Source organism: Erpetoichthys calabaricus, chromosome 8 (assembly GCF_900747795.2).
Source record: "Erpetoichthys calabaricus chromosome 8, fErpCal1.3, whole genome shotgun sequence".
In the NCBI taxonomy this organism is placed as follows: domain Eukaryota; kingdom Metazoa; phylum Chordata; class Cladistia; order Polypteriformes; family Polypteridae; genus Erpetoichthys; species Erpetoichthys calabaricus.
Genome location: NC_041401.2, coordinates 79,932,994 through 79,959,637, shown reverse-complemented (window position 1 = coordinate 79,959,637; position 26,644 = coordinate 79,932,994). Strand labels below are relative to the sequence as shown.

The window sequence follows — 26,644 nt, the reverse complement described above, 5'->3', positions numbered from 1 at the left end:
GCTGATGAAACAATACACTTTTGCAGACAAACATAATACAATGTAATTCATCCTACTAGGATGGGTTCCGGGCCACCACCACCACCCTGAAGTGGATTAAAGTAGGTCTGAAAATGAGTGGATGAATAACATAATTTCTAATCTAAGATAGGAGTTTAGGTGTATTTCAAAATGCATATATAATATGAAACAAAACCCGACATATCCATGAGAACTGTCATGTTTCTCATGTGAACATGTTTAGCATATTTCCTGATGCAAGACACGTGTAATTTCATAACATGGTCATATTGTCACACCTCTGTGTTAACCCTACAACCATCATGTGAATAGGACACCAATTCTCTTTTCTGAGCAGGTTCTTTTACACACATTGCTGCGTCAGCTTGGAGAATGGCTAAGTTGTTAAACATCTGCAAGCATTAGTATAAACAGAAAGACATAAAATAAAACTCCTATCAGCTTTATAATTCACTTGTCCCCCTCATGATCTCTTTTAGTTAACAGTTAAAACACCCAAAAAGGGGTGCTATGTAAGTTGCCAAGACCATACAAACAACAATCCAAAGGCTTTTGACTCAAATTTTCTCTTATGAGAGTAAGGAATGGCAAATAATATGTAATTAAGTACATCAAAACATATTTAGAAAATAAGGTGTTGGCTGGAAGTATATTGTCTTTGTTACACTTCTTTTTAGACTTGCGTATTTCATTTTCTAGAGAGGATTTGTTCTCTGGCTAATCTGTTTCATCACTCAGATTTGGCTAATACAATCAGTATAATGGCACATGCGATCGATCATCTTGCACTGCATGAAAGAATGCTCAGTACTTCTCCCAGTAATTATGGGCTGAACTGTTGCATGGGTTAATTAATAATGTATCCACTTACAGCTACTTTCCCCTGCACTTTATCACTTGGAAATAGTCTCCCAGCAGTTCCAGCATGTTTAGCAGCAGTTCTGCAATAACCATGCCACAAGATCTTCACTTCTGTTTATTACATAAACTTGGATTCAGAATAAAGTTTATACATAAAATTACACAGGCAAAATTGAGAGTAGATAGATTAAATTTAAAAATATGTATATATACTTAAATGTGCATTCATGTAATCAATTTCTTAAAAGCAGTTTTAAAATACACCAAAAAGCATTGATGATTTTATAAAAACAAAGATTATATGCATTGTTATTCAATAGATGTCTTTTTATTTTTCTAAATATAAAGAAATGATGTACATTTTTTCCCCTAACACCTCATTCATGGTGGTAACAAGATGTTTAGGGGCGTTTCCTATACAGTAGTCTTTTTGCATTTACAGTACATTCTTTTTGGATTTTTCTTTAGCTATGTTTACTTTTAAGTCAGCTATTGCTGTAATTTGTAGAATGTCTCTGTGTATTTTATATATAGAGTTTAGCCTGGAGCCTACCATTTCTTTTCTGATTTGCCAGGTCACATTTTCAAATGAAAGATAAAAATTCATTTCAAGTAACTTGCATCAGAAGTATTTTCCTGTTTCTGCATTTCATTTAAAATAACCAAGAGTTGTGGTCACTAAATTATGTGACTAATTTGAATTATAGTGGTAAAAAAATAAACATTGTTGCACAGTTTAAGATCTGAATTGTGCATTCAATTTGAAATGGTGCACTTTGCCCTCAAGAACAAATTTACAAAATAAATAAAGAGTGGACTTTAGCCAGGAATATATAGTAAGTATTTTTCAAACTATCAATACAGTACTCGTCTCAGGTCATGGACAACCCTGCTCAGTTTCAGGCTATAAACATGCAGACTCTGCTGTTCATGTTTCAGCTTCCTTCTATGATAACACTATTATTGGTAAGAAAAAATATTTGTATTTTTGGTTTTAGTGAGCAGCGTATTAAAAATTCCCATGTATCAGTCAACAAGAAAATGTATTACAATAGAAATTTACATTGCATAGCATCTTTATAAAGCAAGTAGAACTCTCTGGTGAATCGTACTGTCTTTCTGAATTCAGAGATTAAATCTTTCTAGTAGATTGTTAAAATGGTGAGAAAAACATTCCCATTATTCATAACAATTACAATTCTATATTTCTAGATCAGGAACACTCCATTCATCTTTAACTTTATACCTCATATGTTATTTAAAGTTAAAACAAAGAACCATGTAGCTATGCGAGAATAAAAGTAGAAAATAATTTTAAAAAAATATTTTGAACAGATCCTATTCATTATAGTATTTAAAATAAACAAGTGCCTAACATAGGCTTCAAAAATGTTTCTGGGTAATCCCTTATCTATGAAAGTACTGGAAGTCATGCACTGATATTGTAGGTTTAGTTTTCAAATTATGGGTAGCACTGTATTGACATGTTACAGTTCACAATAAACGGTCTACTTTTCCAGCACATACAAAGTGTACAATTCTAATAAGTGACAAATGCATTACCAGTGTCTGATAAAATATAAAACTATCATTTTTTTAACCTTCTTATAAAAGTACTCACAGAAAACAGGAAAAAAGTCAATTTATCAAAATGTAATAATGAATTAAAAAATTTGCCCAGCAGACAAAGAAGGCCCCAAGTTTTAGGTCTGCCATTATATTGCACACTTAAAGCAATTAGCATACAGTAACAGAATGTCACATCAACTGAAACAGCACACATAAAAGAATGTTTACAGGTTTACAAAAAAGCAAAAATATTCCAATACATGTATTTTACATACATCTCTTAAAAACATTAGTTAAAACAAAAATAAAACTCACGCAGGTGCACACACTCGGTTTAAAAAGAAAAAGGTGCATTAGTGAAAATGCTGTAAATTGCAATAAGATGTCGCAATTCTCTCTTTTAACTTTCAGTCAACAGTAACTTTAAAATGCCCACTAGGGACAAATAAATAAAAATAATAAAAAGTCCAAAAAGAGTTTAGTTTGTTTCACTGAAACTTGTGTTCAAAGTGTTGCAAGACCGTATCAAAGGTGGGGGACTTCTAGGAAGAGCCATCTGTAAAAGGAAAAAAAAAAAAAAAAGGTGCAGAAAATTAGGTAACTAACTTATTTTTTAAAGCAAGGATCTAGGGATACAACAGTTCATTCCATAAGGTCGACAAAACTGTACTTACAAAGCAAGCCAAATAAGTCATGGTGCACTGGTCAACAGAATGCAATACTACACAACCATATGTTTAATACAAAAAAAATTCCATGTTAAAAAAAAAAAGTCGGCTTTCGAATTGTATCCTTTACATTGGATTTTTAAAATTATAACATGGAAATCTATCTTTATGTTTATTTATAAACCAACTACTTAATGTTTGTAAAATTTTACTTTTATTTATGGCAGGTTAAAAAAAAAAAAAAAAAAAAAACAACAACACGCAACATACAGTAAGTAGGAGGTGTGTCTAGATCTGCCTGATCAACTATACATGCTTCCTCCAAATCACAGTCACTGGGATTAGAGCCTCTCCTGGCAACACTAGGCAAAAAGTGGGAACCCATCCTTTGAAGGGGGAATTAACCCATCATAGGGAACATTCAGATCCATATTCACCTTCATTTACACAGTCGTTGGGGGGTGTCTTATTAAACTGTCACACACATCTTTGTGATGTGGGAGGAAATGTGGAGTGCTCAGAGGAAAAAAAAAAAACCCTTGCAGATTTTTGGGGATCGTACATTTCCACACAGACAGGAACTCAAATCCAGTCTCCTGGAGCTGTGAGGCAGTGCATTAACCGCTACATCACTATTGCTCTGTGTCTCAAATGAATATACATAATTCACCAATATTTTCATTATAACTCTTAATGACAGATTCTCTTTTCAGAAAACCTGTTTTTTGAGTGCATGTTTGGAAAACGAGTCTTTTGACCCGATTCATTAAAAGGTAGATAATGATGCTCCTTATTCAAGTGGTAATCACTTCTTTAACTGGAAATGTGCAATACCAGCAAAGGAAAGTGATTAAATGCACGAGTGCCAATGTTCTTACAATGTTATCTATTCAATTACAATGTAATTGATACCTTTGTTTATTTCTACACTGAATGTGTCTATGTGACTTACTTCACTTGGCACGATTTGTAGTAGATCAGTAAATTATAACAATAAAAACAATCTCTTTAGTTTTTATATCATAACCAGGTGGATACATCATAGAGCTCCATTTAATGCTGTTTGTTAAGGCTTGGGTGAACAGAATAAGGAAATAATCCACAGTAGGGATGTCCAGAGGGGAGATTGTATGGTGTGGAAGAGAACTCCATAGCACAGGACTGCACCAATAGCGGTATTTAGTAATGTTATAAAGGAAATTTAAAGCAGATTGATTCAAAGCAAAAACACAAATCTTGGCATCAAAGGCAAAAATTAGTACGGACTTATTATAGAGTGGATTCGAAGGTGTACCAATTAAAGTAATTATTTTTACTCAGTTGGTTTCTTTCAATCACATTCTTAAAAAAAAACAACAAAAAAAAACAAAAAAAAAAAAACAACAGCAAGCCCATGAGCAATATAAAAAATTGTGATTAATCCTCTTCCATCCTGGTTTTGTTACTTTCAAAAGCAGTTAATGCTGGTTGTTGATTCATATTGCAAGCATTGTACACTGCATTTCACAGGGATCATTTGTGATTGTGGCTGTTAGGACACACACAAACCCAGGTCACACTGTGGAGTCACATTACCATCACCTTGGTAATACGCGGAAGGCAATAAGGATTTTCTTATATCTAACTCATGTGAGCAATGAAGAGGATCAGCTTATCTATGTAATGGAGGTTGTTATAACCACCTGTCAAAGTGTTTCTTATCTCATCTGGTATGTGGCCTGAACACACATCAAAGCAGGTGGTGCATGCACCTCTCATGTACTCACTGGTGGCGCAGTGGTAGTGCTGCTGCTTTGCAATAAGGAGACTGTGGAAGATTGTGGGTTCGCTTCCCGATTCCTCCCTGTGTGGATAGTGCTTTGGGTACTGAGAAAAGCGCTATATAAATGTAATGAATTATTATTATTATTAAAGCAACCACTCCCAGTCACTCTGCAAGATTATTCTAGGGTCTTCAGTTGGTGAAGTTTTTCATGTCAGATCTGCCACATGCTAAATGTCAGGTTTGGTCATTCATTCTTGAAAACAAAGAATAGCACTGGGCTTTCCTGGCAGTGGTGTGCACAGCTGTGTTCAATTTGTGGACATGCACTCATTCCGTTTGTGCTTGGCCATGCATTTCCTGTCAGGGGGATACATGCTGATGCGTCTTAAGTGGTTGTGAAAAGGAGTCAAAGACAAATTTTCAGGGTTGCTGTGAGCTGATCTCTGAAATCATGGGCTGTATTGCCGGTGTCACAGAATAAGCTGTCAATTGAGACAAAGATCAAGCTTTAAAGGCCACGAGTGTGCAAGTTTTTGCATGACAGATGGACAGACAGACAACCCTTACAATTTATATACAGTATATAAAATATATATTTATACACACACACACATTTTGTTTACATATGATAGAAAACCATCCACCTTGCTTTAATTAAGAGTGTTCATTTAATTCAGTGTTTCCCAAACTTGGTCCCGGTGAACCCCTGTGGCTACAGGTTTTTGTTCCAACCAGCTTCTGTTTTTATTTGAACTCCTGGGCTAATTAAGTGAACGGATATTTCCCAAGTTCTGTGTTTAGGGAACAATATAGAAATTAGAAAACTAAGTTTGCTAAAAAAAAAATATTAAAATGTACCAAGCAGTTATATAGGAATAATGTATTTTTTTTCTTTTTAACAGTATTTTCATCTTGATTTTCATTCTACTTTTCTAGGTGTTCTAATTGTTTAATTGATCCACTATTTACTAATTAGTGGGTCTGACTCTAAAGTAGTTGCAGCCTTTGATTATTCAGTGTTTGCCTGGGTGTCTGATCTGCTCGTTTTAAATTGTCACTATTTAGATACAATGAAGAGGGAAAAACTGCACAGAGAAAGGGCAAAGTATAATGAAAATCAACAAAAGAGTTAAGCATTTAAATCCAAAAGCAAAAGCAGAAATATTTCTAAATGTCTTATAAATGTAAAAACCATGCTGCTGTGCTTTTCTGAATGTCGAAATAAAAGAAAAAAAAAAACACAGCAAATTAAATGAGACCAGTGCTATCAGGTGTTGTCAATAATTAGGAATCCGGTTGGAACAAAAACCTGCAGCCACAGGGGTTCACCAGGACCAAGTCTGGGAAACACTGATTTAATTGATATTTCTGAAAATTATACACTAATAACACTACTATTACTGTCTCCAGTAACAGAACAATCCTAAAAATAAATAAATGACTTACAACAACAAAAACACAGTAATCCTAGTCCTAATACTTCTAAACATATCAAACAAATATTTTATAGAAAACAGCACCAATTGTTACATACATATGTTACCAATCAAACTGTTTCCTCACTTCTGTGTAACAGGAAACTTAAGACAAATGGTTCATGTTCAAGCCCAGTGTAATTACTTAGCATATTCCTAATAGCCTACCCAACATACGAATTTTAGTTCAGTGGATGACTTCAAAGGTCATCTTCATCATCAGTTCTGTTTTACTAGTTTCCAGAACACCCTGTGACAGCGGCTTTACCCAAAATTTATCTTCTCCACCAACTTCTACCATGTGCATCAACATGTTTAATGCATTTTCTTCATATCTCTTCTCATTTCATCAATCCAACATTTCTTCAGTCTGCCTCTAGGTATCTTAACATTCACCAATAGATTAAGGCTTTGTTTCACTCAGCCATCTTTATCCTTTTGTGTCACATGCCCATACCATCCAAGGCAGTACTTCTGCAAGACGATGCTTATAGATTCAGCTTTTAAATTAGTCACATAAATGAGTTTATTAAGACTTATTGCCAACTAGCTTTGCAACCCTCGTGTTACTTGAAATAACTGAAGAGAAATTCTGCAGCTGAAGCAAAATACATTTCATGCACTGTACCTGAAACTTTCGACGTAGAGCTTGAGTCATGATGGGCGTGAGGCCACTACCAGATTCTTTGTTTTCCTTTTCATATAATGGGGTACCTCCTGGGCTCCTTAAAGGAAATAAAAGTGCACAGCACATGTTCACTTTCAGAATGAATAGAGCACTTTGCAGAAATGAATAAACAAGGTCAATTTTCTGTTTGTGACTTTGTAGGACATGAAATGGATTAACACGTGTCTAAACCTTTTCCAGGCTTCCCACATTTTTTCCTAAATTGCCAGTAGCAGACATCAAAGTGCATTGAAATAGTGAATACCATACATGTTCATGTTTCAAAGAAAACTACATTTTTTTTCTCAGTTTAATATACTTGCCTGATGGCCCTGTCAAGTGTCACAACACATTCAGATCTATACTGAAATCATGAACAAATTCTTTCTGCAGACAGTGCTCAACCTTTTGAATTAAATAAAACTCAATACATATTATATTGCAGTTTCTGTAAGACAGACTAACACCTGTGAGGAAAATAAAGGTCCACAAGACATTCAAGAGGCTTAGGAACCTTCAAGTATTCAGTTTTCTGCTAGCTAATACCTAACTACAGTTAAAGTCATTAACCCTAACTGGATTAACCCTCATATGCACAGTGGCGAGAGTCTGTGAGCTGCAAGAGGTAAAAACAGAGCAGAATTATCAAACTAAAACATCACTTACCTGAACTAACTCTCATATTAAAGCAAATCTGTAATAGACTAAATTGGTACTTTAAACTACAGAGATTTATTAAATGGAGTGATAGACAGCTAGTTACAATTAGGACTGAAGTGCCAGTATAACGTGTGAGATTGTGACTCAAGAATTCCATATTGAGATCAACATTCTCCTTTCATGATGTTGTCATGCTATGGAGATGCATGCTGCAAATGCTTACTTCATCAACTAACTGAAAAATATGCCATTTGTCTGTGCAAAGCCTGTTTAGTCAAAATGCCTACTCCATTATACTGACCTCTGAACATCAACTCTCTTTAACTGCCATCGTAAATTTGCTGGACTAGGACAGGCGTTCCTACCAGAAAGAAGAAAGGATACATAATTAAGCAGATGTATTGTTGTTTTTTTTACAGTAAATTATATTTGATTCCTGTCTACAGCATAAACAATCAACAGTGGATAGGACTGGCGATCTTGTTGGGCTGAATGGCCTGTTCTCGTCTAGAGTGTTCTAATGTTCAAAAAGAATTTGTTACCATTTTAGACTACATGCCTGGTCGGATTTATTTCATACATTTAAGTGCTAAAACAAACTTATTGGTGGCAAACATTCCTCTAAAATGTTTTTAAATATATAAGTTGATTAAAAATAATGGTTATTATATTAAAAAATACTGAAAATGAATTTCCACTTCAGACAGCTACATTGCTTGAAACAATGGAACATTACTACTAAAGGAGAAAACAGAAATGCACAGAATATAGTAGCATTTGCCATCTCCACTTACTTTAAATAAGTTTTTCCGAATTTAGTAGGTATATCAGTCTGAGAAGATCGCAATGTGACTTTCTGAAGATCAGACATGGTTATCAAAGGAATACGCCTCTTGGATGGAGAAAATGCCTGTTTTTTGGGGAGAAAAAAAACACATATGCCATAAAGGATAAATCTGATACTTTTGATGCCAAAATTATTTTTTCACAATTGTGGAATATGTTAATTTGACAAAGAAACCTGGATTGTTAAGTAACCCATAACTTAAGTATCATTTGTATGTTCCCCCAGCTGCTTACAATGACAATCAATTGACTACAAACTTACCAAACTAAGTTTTTAAATGATATATTGTATGACATGGAAAACTCAGTACTTAATCGATTTTTCCTCTTACCTTCACTTTGGCAGTAGGAGAATTTGTTTTCCTCAATTTTACATTCAGCAAGTCTTGGAGAGTTACAGAAACTGGAGCATCCTTCTTAACCAAAGGATTCTGCAGAAAATTAAATAGAAAAATACATTCACTGCTTTTTTTTTTTTTTTTAAACAACATGTAGTACCATAGCTGTAAGAGCATATGACAACAAAGCAAGTCCTGTAGTAAAACCTGACAGAGGGCCAATGTTCAGTTCTACTATGCCAAAAAAGTCTTATCCCATTCTACATTAACTTTTCTGGTATAATCTATTTTAGCAGTATGATGTTTAATGTCATTGTTGCATTAAAATATAATGAACAAAATATAGTATGGAATATTACAGACAATACTGAAAAACTTGTAGTAGTGCAATTATATTAGTTTTACAATAATGTACACATTTGAAGTTTAAAAATTTCTTTAATCATCAAAACAGACTCTGAGCTCTGGGTATTTACAGGTGAAGTTTGCCCTTTTTAAAACATAGGCTAATCATAATTTCTACTAGAGCTTATGCTAATACCTCAGACTACTGTATTGTTGGATTTCTAATAATCTATATCACTAATTATCATTATCACCTTTGAAATGGAAAAAAAAGATGCATTCATATTCTCACAGATTAACTGAGCTATGTGTCTGTGGTCTAAATTAAATTTCAAAAATAATGTTTTTTTTTTATATTCATTGGAGATGAGATGAAGCCCTGTCTTTTACTATTACTACTTCCAGAAATCACACTTAGCATTAGAAGAAGCACATTGATGTATAATGTATAATATAAATGCAAACTGAAAATGAGTGAATTTGTAACTACTTAAATAATTTATGATAAAAAGCAGGTTGACAAGTACACCTGCAGCCTGAGGGAAAAGTGTAATGCATCAACAAGGTATGCAAGATTAACTTTGCCATTGAATGGATGTCTAAGAGAAGTACGACAGAGTTTAAATTTATTAATGTATTATTTTTTTGTGCAAGGACCAGATTTAAAGAAATGTTGGATTCACTCCAAAGTTTCTAGTAAATGTTCTACAACCACCATCCTTAATTATGCTCTCTAACATATAAAATACCGCCTGAACTAAATATACCCATCTATACTAGCTCCTAATAATTAAGGCCATTTTACATGATACATTGTGCTATGCTGCTACCCATGAGCAAGCATCCGATATCAGTGTTTAAGCTGGATTTAGTGTTAAGTAGCAAAGCTACTCTCCAAAAGAAAGCACAATGTGCTGTCCTGGGGTTTAGAAATTCAGAGAATGTTAGTGTTGCAGAGATTTACTGACTTACATCTGCCTAATATAGGGAATGGCAATGCAGTAATGATTTAATTAAATAGTTAAATATACTTAGATGTCTTAACATACCTGTTGCAGCTTGCAGTTTTCTGTGTGCCTCTTGACCATGTTTTTCTTCTCTGTAAATACAGACGTTTGTGGAGGAGGTGGCACCGGAGGTGGTGGAGGGGGGGGAGGTGGTGGCACTGGAGGTGGTGGCACAGGAGGTAGTGCTGGAACAACTGGAACATTCGTTGATGCTGAATTCAGCTGTATTACAGGGGAAGGATTTAATGGTGCAGTGGGTGTTTGGCATGAGCTGTTCATAGCTTCGGACAACTGAAAGAAAAGATGTTCATCCATCAATAAACAGGAAAACAATGATACACAATTTTCATTATCATTCAGAACATTCAGGAACTGAACAATTTTTCTGCTTTTCATTAGTATTGTGCATGCTTGAGACACTATTCAATCTGCATCACTTCCAGCCCTCACAAAACACTTAATTGCAGTTTGGTACTGTGAGAAAAAAATGTAAAAAGAGAGTGTCACATAGCCTTGATCTAAATGTGTAGGTGACCTAATCAATTTATCTTTTAATCTACTTTAATCAACATTTTCTTTATTGCTTTGAAAAGCTGCTTGTTATAATGCTATGAAAGTAACAAAAACTTTATGCTTTTAAACTTACTTTAGCATTTTCAGGATAGGGTCTGAATTTGACAAACACAGGCCAGTTTGGAACAGCCAATTAGCTTAACGCACATGTCTTTAGGGGTGTGGGAATGTACACATGGATACTGAGCATGGGTGGGAACTGACCTCAGTATACTGAAGATTTGTGAGGCAGCAGTGCTAATGATTGTGCCACTGGGCTGCCCTGCTATGATGATATCCATAGAAACTAAAAATTGGTTTTATTTATATAACGCAGAAGAAGAAGAAGACGACAACAACACACAAGACTTACCTTGATGGCACAGCGTAATGCTGCCATTTCCATTTGTAACTGATCCACCTGCTCGCGAACAGCATGCAGTTGCTTCAGGTATATAGAGGAAGGAAAAAATGCATTCCACACACAGGAATATACCTACAAGTATACAGAAAATCAATCATCTACTGTAGCAGTTTACAATATGAAAGTAATGTACAAAGATGTCGCACAAAAATGTGAAAGTGCATAGAAACATATAGGGGTAGCACAAAATTTCACAAAAATATGGACAATCTCCAAAACGGGACAAAACGATTTGAATATGCAGTTCTACACAGAAAGAAAAGGAACAATCATTATAAATTTAAGACAGGCAAATACTCAAACAAAGAAGTTTAATGCACTGAATGGTCTTTTCCACTTTGCAAATTTTTTTACATCGCTTGTTCTGATAAGGGTCAACCACACAAAACAACAACTCACACAAGCAAGGGCACTAACTCTCTAATAACAGTCTGTAGGTACTTCTGGGAAGTTCTCAGGTGACCCAAGGTTAAATGGGATATAATTCCTCTATACTAATTCTGTGCCTGGGATTTCTCCCTTTGAACCATGGCTAGTACACCATCAGGAATGTAACCTTGGCATGATGGATGAATACTTGTGTGTCATAGATCCTAAGATCAATGTTGTTATTGTCTATACTGTTGGCAAGGTTAACAATAGTAAACTGGCCTATGAAGCGGAGCCAAAAACAAGATTTACTGAGAACCCTTATGGGAATGTTATTATGACCGGCTGTTGGAAATGCTTCTCAGCAAGTGCCTGATGAGGTAAAGAAGCCACAAGGCATCACAATATTAGTTTACCACCTAAGCCTGATGCAATGATGACTCTTCGAGAGGTATAGGTGGGAAATGTTTTGTCAAAATAAATACATTATTGATTGCTGCAATTTTCTTAAATAGCAGTAATGTTTAAAAGTCCGTGCAGTCACTCTTATGAGTTAACAAATTGTTTTTTGGGGTTTTTTTTGTTTTTTTTACACAAGTGAACAAAAGTAAATTCAGACAGTGAAGAAAAGAATGAAAATTTTAGTAAAAGACAGAGTTGTCCATGTTATTTGCCTTAATATTGTTAATTCCCTTAAAGAAGAGAAAAATGACAGAGTATATTAAACTCAAAAAAGTGATTAACACTTATGCTGACCCGTGAAAGTGTGTTCCTGAGGCTACAGTACACAGAAGCCATAACTAGAAGAAGAGGGCTTAAGAAATTCCTCTCTGCAACCGCAGGGACCTGGACAATCAGAGACCTCTCAGTAGGAGTTTCCACAGGACTGAAAGAAAAATAGAGAGAATATTTATGTAAAGCCTCTGGAGGAGTTATTAAAAAAATCATTACCAATGTAGTAACATTTATTTGAAGATCATCAGGTACAGAACATTTCTCTAGCCTTGCAGAACAGAGAATAATAACTTTTAACTTAACTGAAATTCCATTTGTACTTACTATAAGAGAACTGCCTCACAAGTGGATAGTTCAAATCCTAGAATTAATACCTGTTCTGTACTACAACCTGAAACCAAATTAAAGTTGTTTTATTTCCACTGTTTTCCTGGTTTCTTCTTCAAAGTTTTCCTGGCTCATTTTATCCCTGCTGCCAGCCTGTCCCTAGAATCACTGGCAATGAGGCTGGCAATGAGGCTCTGTTGATGTCATTCTCATTGACTGGTTTCAATCTGTGCCATCATGTTGCAAATGTAGTTGAGGTGTTGTTTCTCTTGGTGTCATTTTGAAACACTAATTTTAATTATTTAGATCCATCTTTGTTCATTCAATTCTCATGGATTTCTGCAAAATGCAGTGACTTATTCCTGTCTAGAATGAGGAAAATACTCAGTTTAATGGAAAATGTTTATATTTACTGTATACATGTATTTTCTATGAATCAGGGAAATATAAAAAAAAAAATGTACAACAAAAAAATTAAACACAGTATAACAAGAATACATTTTTTCATTAGGTCCTCCAATTCTCCTTCCATATCACAAGGGTGTGCACATTAGGTTTGGGCGTGTGTCTCTGAGTGTACAGTCATGACCTTGTGTCCAGAGTTCCCAGAATGAGCACTGACTCCCTGTAACTGTGAACTACACAGTGGGTTCAGAAAATGGATGAATGTCTATACCATTAATGCTTATCTTGTGAGGTTGTTTATCGGAAGACTACTACAGTACATGAGTGAGTACAAGAATAAAATCAAGCACAAAATGCAGAAAACAGTATAAATAATCAATCATCAATAATCAATACATCACTGTGATTTGTGCTTTATATGGCTTTGCAAACACATATGCTCTATTTTTAAGAGAATTTCTATAGTTATATTTTGGCTCCACAGACTAATGAGAACAGTATAGCAGAAACAATGAATACAACTAGACAATATGCATAAAAATATACATCAAATATGCTCATGCGGTGGTCAGTACAAGTGGCCGCGGAATACCCTTATGACCCAAAGGTAAAAACTGTCCTTTTCAAGTGTAAGTATTTAGAGAGAGGCACACTCCAGGAAAACAGAGAAAGCTGAAGGTCATGTATAGGACTATTTTTTTTTTTTTAGCAAAAATCTACCAATTTATAAAGAGTCAAAAACTGGAAAGGCACACACAATAACATTACATTTTTAAAAATTATTTTATTAGAATTCCATATGTTATATAATCCACCTTAATAAAAGGATGTGGATTTCTGTGTCCTTCCAGTTGCTATGTCTCTGTTATCCAATGATGGCGCATCACAAACACTAGCACTGTTCCTACAAATCTTGTACCAGATGGCATGTAACAGAGACATAGCAATTGTGTGGATACGCTACACTGCAGACATTAATTCTGAATACATCCATCTTATCCACCTTAATAAAAGGACAAGTGTCTCTGTCTTTCCAACAAAATGGCTCATCACAAACATTTGTACTAATAAAATGCATTGCATTTGTCATTCCAACAGATGATGGATAAAACACATCCGTAGTAATGCATTTTATTACTACAACAATTTGTGATGTGCCATGTGTTGGAATTATAAATGCAATGCATTTTATTACTACATGCATTGCAAAATACATTCTAATGGATGGGGCAGTGCAAATGTTAATGCTGAGATGTACATTGATTACCTGTCTTAGAGAGATAGCACCGCTAATGTTAAAAGAAGTTTACAAAGTGATTAAGATAAAGTGTGCCTTTTTCTTTTAATTCCACTGTGCCATCCGGTCTTTAAAGACTATAAAATGATTAACCATGATACTTTTGGAAACCCAAAAAAACCCAGGTGGTAGGGAAGAAGTATTTTTTTAAAGAACCAAGCATACTACTTTTTAAATAAAAATACAGCTGTGTTGCAATTATCGTTTGCAATTGTGACATAACTAAAAATTAATCGGATTAAAACTCATCAGTGATGTCAGATGCATGCATTTTATGGTTAGTGGTAATGTGTATAATTGTGACAAATTCGGAATTCACAATTTTTTTTATTGTCATTGTCTAATACTGGTGGGATAGACTTAAGCTTATGTAAATGTCTTACGTTTGTCTTATTAATATACCTATGAGGAATATAAAGGGAATTCATAAAACTACACTGTACTGATTCAGCAGTCAGGAAATTCAAAATTGTTTTATATTATAATAATACATTGTAGAAGTACATTATGCAAAGAATGCACCATTTAAAACAAAACATGCAATCAAACAAGTCATTTTAAATAATAATTTTCAAAAAACATGTTTCAGTAAATATTTTGCTGTTCAGTATTCTGGCACTTGAGACTGGTAAGAGGAAGAAAGATATTCAATGACAAAAATAGCATACAGCTGAGCTAATGTAAAAGCTACCATTTGTGTTTCCCAATTTGCTTTTGCATTATTTACTTCACTTCACAGACACTGTAATTTCTGGAGAGTTATGCAAGTATTTACTATAACGTGCAAGAAGTACGCCTTATTGTTATGCAATACCACAACTTGGAGACACAAATTTAAACAGTTTATAGTAGAAAAACTCTATCAGCAGACTAATGCAATACAGTACATCACCCTCCAACTTTCTTAGCTTAATAACAGGATAAGTCTGGAGCGGCATGGTGTGGTAGTGGTGTGCCTTTGTTGCCTGATCTGCCAGAAACTCAAATTTCAGTCTAAGCCCAATAACATTCAACTGCAGACCCAGAGCACCTTATGTCACCGCAGGTCTACGCCAGCAGCTAGAAGATGGAACTTAAGGTTAGGGGTTAGTATGGTTAACATCTAGGATAAATGGTTACAGTTAGGGTTTGGTGTGGTTAGCATATCAATCAATTTGATTTGTGACAACCTATAAATGTATTTTACCAAACTGCTGGTCTAGACGTGGTGATGTCACTTCCGCCCTGAAACTGCTGGTGTAGACCTGCTGCGACTATGGTACCGTGGCTCTGCGGGGCGATACTTCTTGTCACAGGTAGTGAGAAGCCTGAATGTTTCCCTCATGTGTTTTTTTTTTTTTTTTTTTTTTTTAAATCTGAATTTAATTTTTTTCATATTCTAAAGAGGTTAGTGTTTCTAAATTAGTCATATGATGGACGGACGGAGCGTCCAGAGTTGGAACCTGACTTCCTCCTGATGCTACCAGGATAGGCTCTGTTAAACTACATTTGACTATGTGGGTTCAGAAAATGATTTTGCTCCCATTACCTCCTGGACAGACCCCAACCCATGCGATCCATATCCAGATATAATGTCAATGTATTTATGGAGAATTTTTAAAACGCCATCAGAGATGCTGTAGCCAAAGTGCTTTACATTAAAACATACAATAAACATTAATAGAATAAATTGAATAAAATGTGGTAAAGCACAATACAACAAGCAGTAAATTGAAAACAAATAAATGACTAAGAGGAGGGAACCATCAGTATTACCAAAGGTCACTGAAAGCTAGAAAATAGAAATGCATCTTCAGTCTAGTATGAAACATTCAATTGAACGTGACTCCTTAATTAGGTAAAGAATTCCATAGATGAGGTGCAGCAGCTGCAAAAGCCCTGTCTCCCTTAGTTTTACACTTATTACAAGGGACCACAACAGACAACTGACTAGAAGATCCAAGACCTGGATGGCTGGTGTATAACACGCAATTCAGATAAACAGCAAGGAGCATACCCATGTAGTGATTTAAAAAAACAGCAAAATTTTTAAATCAATTCTAAAACTAACAGGCAGACAGTGCAATGAGGATAGAATCGGAGATACAGAGGCAAACTCATTTGCCCCAACCAAAAAAAAAAGCAGTAGCATTCTAAATTAACTGCAACCTGCGTATCAGGGATTTACTGATAGAATGAGTTACAGTAATCAAGCCGAGAAAAAGATAAAAATCAAGAGTAAGTTTCTCAAGATCCTTAGCAGATAAAAAGTGGCTTAACCTTGGTGAAAAGCCGAAACTGGAAAAAGCAACTATTGACCACAGAATTAATCCGTTTCTCAAAAGATTCTGAACTTGAGGTTTGCAAAAGTCCACGAAAGAGCCAAAAAGTTCAAAACCAATTTAGGTTTTGGCTGCATGACTAGCTATCAGAACTAACGTTTTATATTGCATTAGATTCAGAAAATTGCCAGCCACCCAAGTTCTTAATTCTACAAAACAATTGTGCAGCCGCCTAGACATGCAGTTATACATTATAGACATTTTTTAAAGAAAACTCCAGATACTGCATTTTCTCACCGGTAGTCAGAGGTAACCGAAACGTTTTCTGCTTTCCTGCGTTGTTCCCTGGCACGTCGCCTGCTGCTGGATTTCCATCGTCTGCGACGTTCTTTCAGTTTTCCCATGATGAAAAAGCAACTAAGGATAAGAAAACACTGAGCTACTGTGGTCCTTTACTTCACTGCGTCACACTCCCACAGCTCGCCACGGTGGAAGGACCACCCACGATATTTGCAGTTTCAGCCTTAGGCAGCAGACCCACACAGATAAAACCAGTTACAAACAGAAGGTAGAAAATAATAACGTAACGAACAAGCATGCAACCAGCATTACGGAAAGCCACAACTTCCCATACTGGCCACGCCTGTTAAGCATCCTGCCTCGATCTCGACTTCAACATACACCGATCATATTTAACATAGTTAAAGCGAGCAAAAACCACGACCAGCGCTTTCAAAATTAAAGTGTAAATTTCTTCAGCCAATCCCACAACGCCTGCTATGGCGGCAAAGCAGTTTTAAACTTCAATTGGGCAAGAGCAACGTCTGTCAGAGGAGCCTCCAATAACCATTTCAATCCTTAATACATGCTCACAACAGGTAGTATTCTGGCCAATCAGTAGGAAGCGGGAGGTAAAATCAACGAATAACCTTTCAATAATTGCACGTCCCTGTCTTTAGTCGACGACGTTTCGAGAATTACTGAGCCAATCAAAATTTGATGCACCTCTAGTAGCGCTGTAACCAATAAGAGCCTGCCTCTCTCGTTTGGAACAGAAACAACAACCCAATTAACACACTTTGCTTTGTAGGAATTGACCAATCAAAAAAAAAGTACATGATTCGCCAATCCTTTTCCCGAGATATTTCTTTTAGGGGTCTGCAGTCTTTCGCAAATACCACCTACACCACCCACTGGCACCCAATCAAATCCTGCCAATTCTGACAGCTGCCCAATCACTTTTCACGTTACAAGAGGTTTGTTCTTTATATTTACGGGTCTGCCTGAGGAATGTAAACTATTCAACATGGAGCCAGCAGTCAATAAGCTTGAGGCCATGGTAAGCGGCTATTTTATTTTACAAAACGGCTGTGAAGGCGACAGTGCGTCTTGCGTATGTTAAAATGTATGTTGTTAACCCACAAATGTTGCCACCACTCATTGATTATAAATGGCAGAGCGAGACGGGCAAATCCAACTAGCATAGGCGGGATTACAGTTGGGCCGAGAAGTTTGGATAGCAATTCGACTACTCGCTGCATCTGGGATATCCTTCGTGTGGTCTGTGAGAATAGAATTAAGTAGCATGCGGCGCATCGAAAAGGCCGTTAAACGTGAATCACATCACCCGCCTTCCTCCTCAAGTGTGACCGTTAGCGTTTTTAAAGTAAGACGAAAAAAAAATAGTCGCATCACGCTTTGCGTTGTGATTGGTGAGCTAATGGACCGGAGTTGTTAGTGGGCGGGAAGACGTGGCTGGAAAGCAGGGTTCAAACCGCGAGCGGATTCGACACGGGACGCACCGGTTCGTTTGTTGTATCTTGCAACGAAACAAATCTGCGTGCATCAAATCAGTCATTCAGTACACCTTACTCAGTTGTTTTATAGTCGTTGTGCAGCTGTTTCACCGGTTGTGTCCGACGCTTAGAGCTTGAGGCCAGCCTCTCAAAGTGTTTAGAGTGCACTGAGACAGTTTAGTTTTTCAGAAAAGAAGCCTGTATTTCACAGGCTTACATCTTCAGAGATCTGGGTTCGAATCCAAGACACAACAGTTACTGGATTTTGAACTTTTTTTTCCATATATGTAATTTTTTTTCCTCGCTCATTGCAAAGACCTACCTGTTAGGTTAATCAGCGTCTCAGATTTGATATATTGTGTGTGAAACTGTGCGTTGCGATTCATTGTCCCCCTCACCAGAGTTCTGTTCCTGCTGCCTAGTACTAGTACCTAGCACTGAGCAGGTTCCTGTCAATAATGGAGAATCCATTGCATCCACTAAACAGTATCATCTCCAGACAGAGGAGCTGCTTCAGCGACAGACTGCTGTTACTGTCCTGCTCCACTGACAGACTAAGGAGATCGTTCCTCCCCCACACTATGCGACTCTTCAATTCCACCCGGGGGGTTGGTGGGGGGTAAACGTTAACATTATTCAAAGTTATTATCTGTCTGTATACCTGCATTGTTATCACTCTTTAATTTTAATATTTTCTTTATCAGTATGCTGCTGCTGGAGTATGTGAATTTCCCCTTGGGATTAATAAAGTATCCATCCTATCGATGTAGTATAGATGTCTGGACGGACTTAAGTCAGTTTGATGATATTTTCAATGTTGTGGTGATTGTATAATGAAAGACATCGATATGTCGTGAAAATTTATGTGATGCTCCACTATCAAGGTCAAAGCATAACCTAAATCTATTGGGCTATTCAGTGGACTGAACATTTTAACTATGTTGTCATTTTGCACTGTAGTGCTCAAGTTGATGGGGTTTTAATGCACGTGTCTATGCTGAGGATCTGCTGTTCTACTGTTAATCACTCACACTGTCCAGATATTTTTCAAAATCACTGTGTGGGGTGGGTTGTTTTTTCTAGCCATCTTCAACTATGGAAGGTAAAGGTGGGTGTCAGTGACTTTTGGACAAGGCAATGAATGTGTCTTTTTATAAAAGCAATATATCATGGTGTTGATTCCTTCCTGTGAGTGTGATATGAGAAGATTATGTGTAGTACAGAGCACTTGCATGACTATATAACATACTACCACTCTGGTGCCATGACAAACAACAATGTATTATAAGAAGTAACTACATTTTATTTAATGGAAATACAATACCACAATAGATTTTTTTTTTCCTTTCAAAATGTTAATCCAGGATTTTTTTTAACCCAGATATTGTGTTTAAGAAGTGATAATAGATATGTGGCTCTGAGAAGTATTCAAAAATGTTAAACCAAAATGGACTTTGTGTAGGGCATTCCCAGAACATATGACATAGACAGGCACCTGTTGATGCTATTTATTGTTTAGACTAGTTTTGCTTTGATTCTATGCATATTATCTATATTTATTAAACTGATGATCAAGGTTCAGTACTGATGTGCACCTACTCAGTGCTAGTATTGTAGTTTTCCAGAACTTTTGTTAAATGCATCCGTGCGTTTTTTGTGTACATTTGATCTGGATTTGGTGTTAGAGGTTTACCTGGTTGCCTGGGCTGTTTATTATTTGTATCCTATGGTCTAATAATTACCTGGGTATTTTCCAGCATTTGTAGGCTCATGAGATTTTTTTTTTGCTTGGCTATTCATATAAAACTTAAACAATTGTGGGTATGTCACCATTTATATCTCTTAAGAATAATCCTGGATAATTGAAATCATTTTCCAATTTGCTTTATTTTGTTATGATTCATGTACTATTAAAAATAAAAAGGCAGCTGACAAAACACTACAAAGTACTGGCAGAACAAGTAAAATATTTCTTGGAATGGATTGTAAAGATGTTTATTCATGTAACTGGGATGCAAAAAGGTGAAAGGTAGAACTTCAATAATAAGTGAATGCAAGTTGACTTACCACATGCTTGCACACAGGCAACATTTTGGTGCAATTCAAATAGGCAGTTTAAAGACATTAGCTTTTTTAACAACATTTATCTGTACTGAGATGAACCCTGAAAATAACTGATCTGCCAAAGTACCAGAACTAAAATAAAGGTCTGAAAGAGACCTACAACATTCTTATACAGCTTCAGTAACTACATGCTGTGCAGTCACAGCCAGCATGAATAGCAAGTGACAGAAATGCATTTCCATCTTTCTTACCCCACATTCCAAGAATTCAGAAATAAGCATTTTTGGCAACTTTGCATATCATATTCAGTAGTTCTTAAACTTAAATTATACCAAGACTGAAAGTAAACAAAATACTGAACCAACTACCCATTATGTGCATGCTTGCCAAATACTGATGAGAAATGATTTATTTACTATAACTTAATTCAGACTCTGTATCAAGAGGACAGTTTGATTTGATAGCAAAGTGGGGAAAAAAAAAACAAACAGGAAAAAGTATCACATAAATGACTACTGATTTAAACTCAAACATTATCAAACTGTAGTTATGAATTAGGATAAAATGTCCAACTCCAGTCCTGGAGTGACGCATCGTCTGCAGGTTTTCCTTCCAGCCACTTTCTTAATGACTCGGCCGCCGCCAAGAGTGGCAGCCTTTTTAGCAGCTCCGTTTGTGAATTTCTCCTTGGGATTAATAAAGTATCTATCTATCCATCTGTCCATCCATCCATCCTCCATATTCTGCTGTTAATTGACTTCTTTTCCCTTAGTTTTAATTACCTTGTTTTTTTTAAGACTCTGTACTAGTCTGAATTGCTTATTTTTCCCTTAAATGACAGCCAAACAAAAATTAAATGTGAAGTGAGCTAGTAGATGACAAGCTAAGTTGGGGCCTGAAACTCCAAGCACTTTCACTTCAACTAGTTTCTTAATTAGAAGTTGATTATTATTGTTAATTAAATCGATTATTTGATTCCATGGCTTGGTGGTGCTCTCAGTCTACCGTAGCAGACATTTCCAAAACTGTTAATTTTTCATTTTTCTAAGAACACAGTCAAAATGTTTTGTGGACCACCTGTACAGACCAACATTGCTGAGACTGTCACCTCTCTTTATTTTTAGATCTTAGCATTTGTGTTTAGATAAACACAGGTTAGCTGGTCATGTGTTAACTTGTTTTATATCTTTTATTTTTTTTATTTTTTGGCCACTAATTAAGGAAAAAAAACAATTAAGGGGCCTGAGTCTTGAACACCAAATCAAGTATAATTAAGGCAAAAGAATTTAATTTCCAGCAAAAACTGGTCACTAATTAAGAAAATAGTGAGAATGAAAACCTGCAGCCACTGTGGCCCTCCTAGCTTGGAGTTGGACACCCCTTGACTAGGACTAGGTCTGACACAGTATCAGTCTTTTCCTAGAGTAACCAGGGTTAAAAAATCACACAAATAATGATTATTAGAAATAGGTTGTATTGAAACTATGAGATAAATTGTGCTTTTAAAAAATCTAAAAATATTAGCAGATGTGCATTTGAAATAATGGCTAAACTGCTTACTTTATTGTTGGAATAAGAACATGCAGTTTTTCAACAAGGAAAAAAACCTTTCAGCTCAACACAGTTCATCATTTCCATGATATAGCTTGTCATACACTAGCTGTACAGGTAAAATGTTTTTTCGTTTTTATCCAGTTGATCACTTGCAGTTTTGAGTATCAGAAGTTTAGTTCTTTTGTACAACAAGAGAGTCCTAGCCAAAAATCAAAGCAACTTTATGATAACCAATAAGTCCTTTGAAAACATTAAAGGATTTGTAAGTGCAGAAGCCAGAGACACTTAACCAATAATTTTTATCAGCAAAGCTACAAGAACCTTGCCAGGTGGTTAGTTGAACTGCTGCAGGACTTTTATGGGTCACCTGACTAAACAAAAAACTGGTATGTATTCCATTTTAGCAGACAGGCACAATAGCAACTCTCTTCTAAAACAATTTGTGGGCAGACAAGAAAAGCAAAAGTAGAAAGATATAAAGTAAACCCATGTCATTGTTTCCTCTTAGGATGATGTGAATTTTGTAGTTTCCAAACTAATGAAAAGTCCAAACCAATACATTTTCTGAGAAACATAGGTGTTTGTGGTCTTCACTTGTTCCATAAAGTTCACTCCATTGTTTTATTTTTCTTAAAACAAAGCCGTTTTTCCTTACCTTTTTTCTTCTTTAGCCATGTCTCCTGCTCTCAGGAATGCTAAGGTAGTCATATGAATTTATACCGATGGCATATTTTGGTAATTGATTTGTGCATCAGGGCGATCATTTTATTAGTGGCTGTGAACAACCCACTAAACCATAAGAAAGAGAAAAAAATACAACAATGTAAATGATCTGAAAATACACCCCAATCCTAATATGTTTGATCTGAGATTTGAAGTCTCACAATGTGCTTTTCCGGCTACTCTACATTGCAGATTGTTCCAGGTGTTTACTGTTCCTTATCTGAAGAAATCTCCCATCTGTTCTCCAATTGTTTATGAACAATGAATTTTTAAAAGTAAGAACAGACAACCCCTACCAATCTGCTCCCTTTTTAATTTTATATACTTGCGTCTTGTTGTCTCATAATCTGAAAAGATTCAGTTACTTAAGTATTTCTTCATAGGTAATAGTTTGCAGACCTTGAATTAGTTTAGTAGTTGTTCTGTAAGCTTAGCCTGTAATAAAAAAAAATACCTAGATTAATATTACACATGATATTCCAGATAACCTGACAAGTGCATTATCAAGCTTTAGCGTAAATCATAACATGTGGTATATAAGGCTTTTAGCCTTTTTAATTGATGAGTCTTTGTTAATAAATTAGTCTGTTAGGACCTCCAAGCCTTTCTAATAAGGCATTCTCCCCCCCCCCCCCCCCCCCCCCAAAGAGACCTTAATTAAGGTGTGTAATTGTGTTCAGTATTTTACATTATGTTCAATTCATTTCATATTTAAACTTGCCTACTCAAATTTGTAATTTTTCTAGTATGAGGAAACTGAATATATTTGTTTTTTAAATACAACAGGGTTGTGGGGTTCCAACCATTAGGCTTAAATCAAAGTTGCATAACAATTCTTTTTAAGGAAATTGTATAATACAATTTAATAAGAATAAGAGTTCAAGAAAAAGATATGTGTATTGGCCATAACTCCTAGAAATGGGAACGAGCATAATAAAAATGAATACATGTTTAAACTTTGCACAGAAAGGTGGGGTTGTTGATTAAATAAAAGAGAAAGTAGAAAGGAGTCTGCTCTAAATGAACGAAGAACTGGGGATATGTTACAGACCCAGCAGTAAGATACTATTGTTGGTATGATACAGTTTGTTAAAAAGATAGATGTTAAACCTCCTAGAACACGCTTTTAGGTTTCAAGTTGGCGCTTTTGATTGCCCTAAATTATTTTTGATTTTTGACAATCGCCACACAATGTTAATGATTATGTGAGCAAATGGAGATTCTTCCAAAAGTTTCTAAAGTGTTTGTGATGTTCAAGTTGAAAAAATTAACTTCTTATGAACACATTTTTTTCCAGTTCTTAGCTGCGGGAGGAGTGGTACCCTGACTCGGTAACATTGGAGCCAATGTAGGAAAAGAACCAGGAATTATGGTCGTACTCTGCCATGCATCCAAATGCTATTGTTTTTGGGCAATTGAAGAATTGTCAATTAATCTAACCTGTGATGTGGAAGGAAACTGGAGAACACTAAAATATCCAAAATCCACAGAGCAGTGACCCATCAGTGTTAATCACTGTGCTGTCAAGCTACTCTTGAAAATATTTAATCATATCCATTTTACTATGCAAGTTAATTAATTCAGTGTTTACCATTGAAGATGAATGTGTTCCAAACATTTTTGGAGGAAGATTAAAAAATGACACACTTCACTGTTTAAGTTGGTGTTTCTGATGTAAGTGGATATAGACACAACCTCTATGTCACTTTTACATTTTTACTTTATTTAAAAAAAGTGCTGCTCTAATTCAAATGCATTTTATTGCTTATTTAAGTATAGGTTATTTTCACTTTAATTGCAGCAAATCATTGAATTTAGATTTGCCAATGCTCACAGCATGTCCAAAATTATTTAAAACTCGCTAGATTGACATTGAAAGTGCTGGCCTCATCAACTCTTTGAATTTGCTCCAAGTTGTCTGATTAGAAAATTATTTAAATATCCCTGCAATAGATATTAATCTCATCATTCAGTACAGTATATACACAATGCAATGCAATGTTATATTTTATCTTAAAAGAGAAAAAGGTTTGTTTTGTAATACACAGCTGAAGAATAAAAGATATAAACTATCAAGTGACCACAATGCTTTTGTGTTGTCCACAAAAGACAGATATGTAAATCAGGTTTTACATTTTTAAGCAGACACTTAAGGCTAGATTTAAAATAATTATTAATTATGTATTAAATGGAAATCTACAGTAGATTTGTAGCAATTCCTATCACATTAAGAAAAAAGAAAACTGAAAATCAGCCTTATTTTGAATATACAGTAACAACAATAAGTTGTTGCCCTGCAGAAGATATTTTCTCACTATTGTTACCTGAATGGCACCAAAAAAGTTGCTTCTCACTATTTAAAGTAAATTAAACAGCAAGATTAAATAATATGATGATTACCATAGTAAACATTTGAAATAGCTGAAATGTAATATACAGTAGAAGGTTTAACATTTAAAACAGCCATTTTAGGTTTGGAGTAACTTCATTCTAATACCTAATATTCAAAATCAGTTCCTTGATAAAATAAAATATTAGTCATACCATTTTGACTTTTAAGAAGCAAGTGAAGCGTAATGCAACTGTTTACTTTTGTCATGAAATCAACTATATATTTTTTTTCCCTTGTACAGAGAAACTGGAGCTGCTCTTTTCTATATCCTTAACATTTACATTACTCTTAGATATGCAACTCCTCACAATAGTTTTGAGAAATTAATGGCATGATGTAATTTCATATACAGTAGATTTACTGTAGATCACACTACCTAATAATAGGATGCTACTCTTGTCTCTAATGCTTCCCAGAAGTGATGTTTTGATTTGTGCCAGCTAACCTACAGAACTTCAGAAGATATACAGTAAATATGTGATCAGACCCAGCACCAGCTGGTTTCATCTATAATGCAGGTGAAGCACAATTGATATTAAACACACACATTGCAAAACAGATGTTTCCCATTCATTGAGCTATGTATGAAAAAACTGATTTGTTGTATTTTGGCAATATACAGTAATATTTTATAGCTACAATAGCCTGAATGACTGAGGAAGCTGATACATGCTTATGAAGTTGTATAAACATAAATTGTCATGGAGGCTATTCATCCCCCCCCCTCCTCTCTTATTTTCAAACAAAACAAGAAGAATTACTGTATAAGGTAAATTGTGATGCTATGAGAATGAAATAACATTACTAGTAAACAGAGGAGCAGCCAGGCTGAAATGGTTTTGGGAGTGTGAAACTTCATGCACCAAATAAGTAATCTATTAAAGTAGGAATCTTTTTTTGTAATTGTTGAATCAAGCCAGTTTCACTGTATTGTCTGTTCTTTCATAAAGAGCAGTATAACCACAAAGCTAAAAAATCTAGTTAACTAATGCTGAATGTATGTAAAATATGGTTCAATTCAAAAGTGAGAATGAAATGTGTTTTTTTTTTTTTAACTGCATATTTTTTAAGATATGCAGTACTTTAGCTCACTTTTTAGCTTGTTACTCAGTTAGTTTGCTTTGAGTGGAAAAGGTTGAAATTTGTTAGAATGGTGCTGTGTGACAAATACACAGGATATTGGAGTAACTCTTTCAAATGTATCACTATGTCATTGACCTCTGCAAACATTGTCAAACTTTGTTTATTGTTATTTCTCTATGGATTTTTTCATTTCAGTCCTTAAAACTAATTGGCATAGATAAATTAATAAAGTTCATGGCCTGATTGAGTAATTTAAGTGGTCAATAAATTAAGTCTGATGTACCTACTTTCAGTCTGTCTGTCCAGTGCCCCTTTTAGGGTTGTACTACTGGTAAAAACTGTAATAAAAGCAGTGCAATGTTAAAAGGGCATTGGCCAGGGATTTTGCTATTTCTGTAGGTCCTAGAAATGTAGCAGATGCAATGATTGTTTCCCTTCTG

At 35.4% G+C, this 26,644-nt stretch overlaps 2 protein-coding genes across 4 annotated transcripts in view; one reads left to right on the top strand and one right to left on the bottom strand.

The window, feature by feature from the left end:
* The first annotated feature begins 1,734 nt into the window (after positions 1-1,734).
* Positions 1,735-26,644, top strand: part of ska2 (spindle and kinetochore associated complex subunit 2) — a 39,417-nt gene continuing 14,507 nt past the window's right edge. For 2 of the 3 annotated variants that reach the window (XM_051930255.1, XM_051930254.1), the window contains exon 1: positions 1,735-1,848. In XM_051930255.1, the coding sequence (XP_051786215.1) occupies positions 1,762-1,848 (87 nt within the window). In that variant the 5' untranslated portion in view covers positions 1,735-1,761. Of the gene's footprint in view, positions 1,849-17,763; positions 17,932-26,644 lie in introns of those variants that run through there. The other variant, XM_051930256.1, reaches the window with a different exon arrangement.
* Positions 2,205-17,383, bottom strand: prr11 (proline rich 11). The gene is made up of 9 exons (XM_028806948.2): positions 16,890-17,383; positions 12,324-12,453; positions 11,148-11,270; positions 10,265-10,513; positions 8,865-8,963; positions 8,481-8,596; positions 7,988-8,047; positions 6,988-7,084; positions 2,205-3,007 (listed from the first exon to the last, which is right to left on the bottom strand). The coding sequence occupies exons 1-9, from the start codon at positions 16,994-16,996 to the stop codon at positions 2,930-2,932; spliced, it is 1,059 nt and encodes a 352-aa protein (XP_028662781.2). The 5' UTR covers positions 16,997-17,383; the 3' UTR covers positions 2,205-2,929.

What these genes read in the sequence shown, in the direction of transcription:
- prr11 (XM_028806948.2), bottom strand. Translation starts at nt 16,996, where the DNA reads ATGGGAAAACTGAAAGAACGTCGCAGACGATGGAAATCCAGCAGCAGG. An exon ending in TCAGGAACACACTTTCACGG is followed by an intron (nt 11,271 to 12,323) that starts GTCAGCATAAGT and finishes GTATACTTGTAG; the next exon opens with GTATATTCCTGTGTGTGGAA. An exon ending in CTCCTACTGCCAAAGTGAAG is followed by an intron (nt 8,597 to 8,864) that starts GTAAGAGGAAAA and finishes CCCAAAAAACAG; the next exon opens with GCATTTTCTCCATCCAAGAG.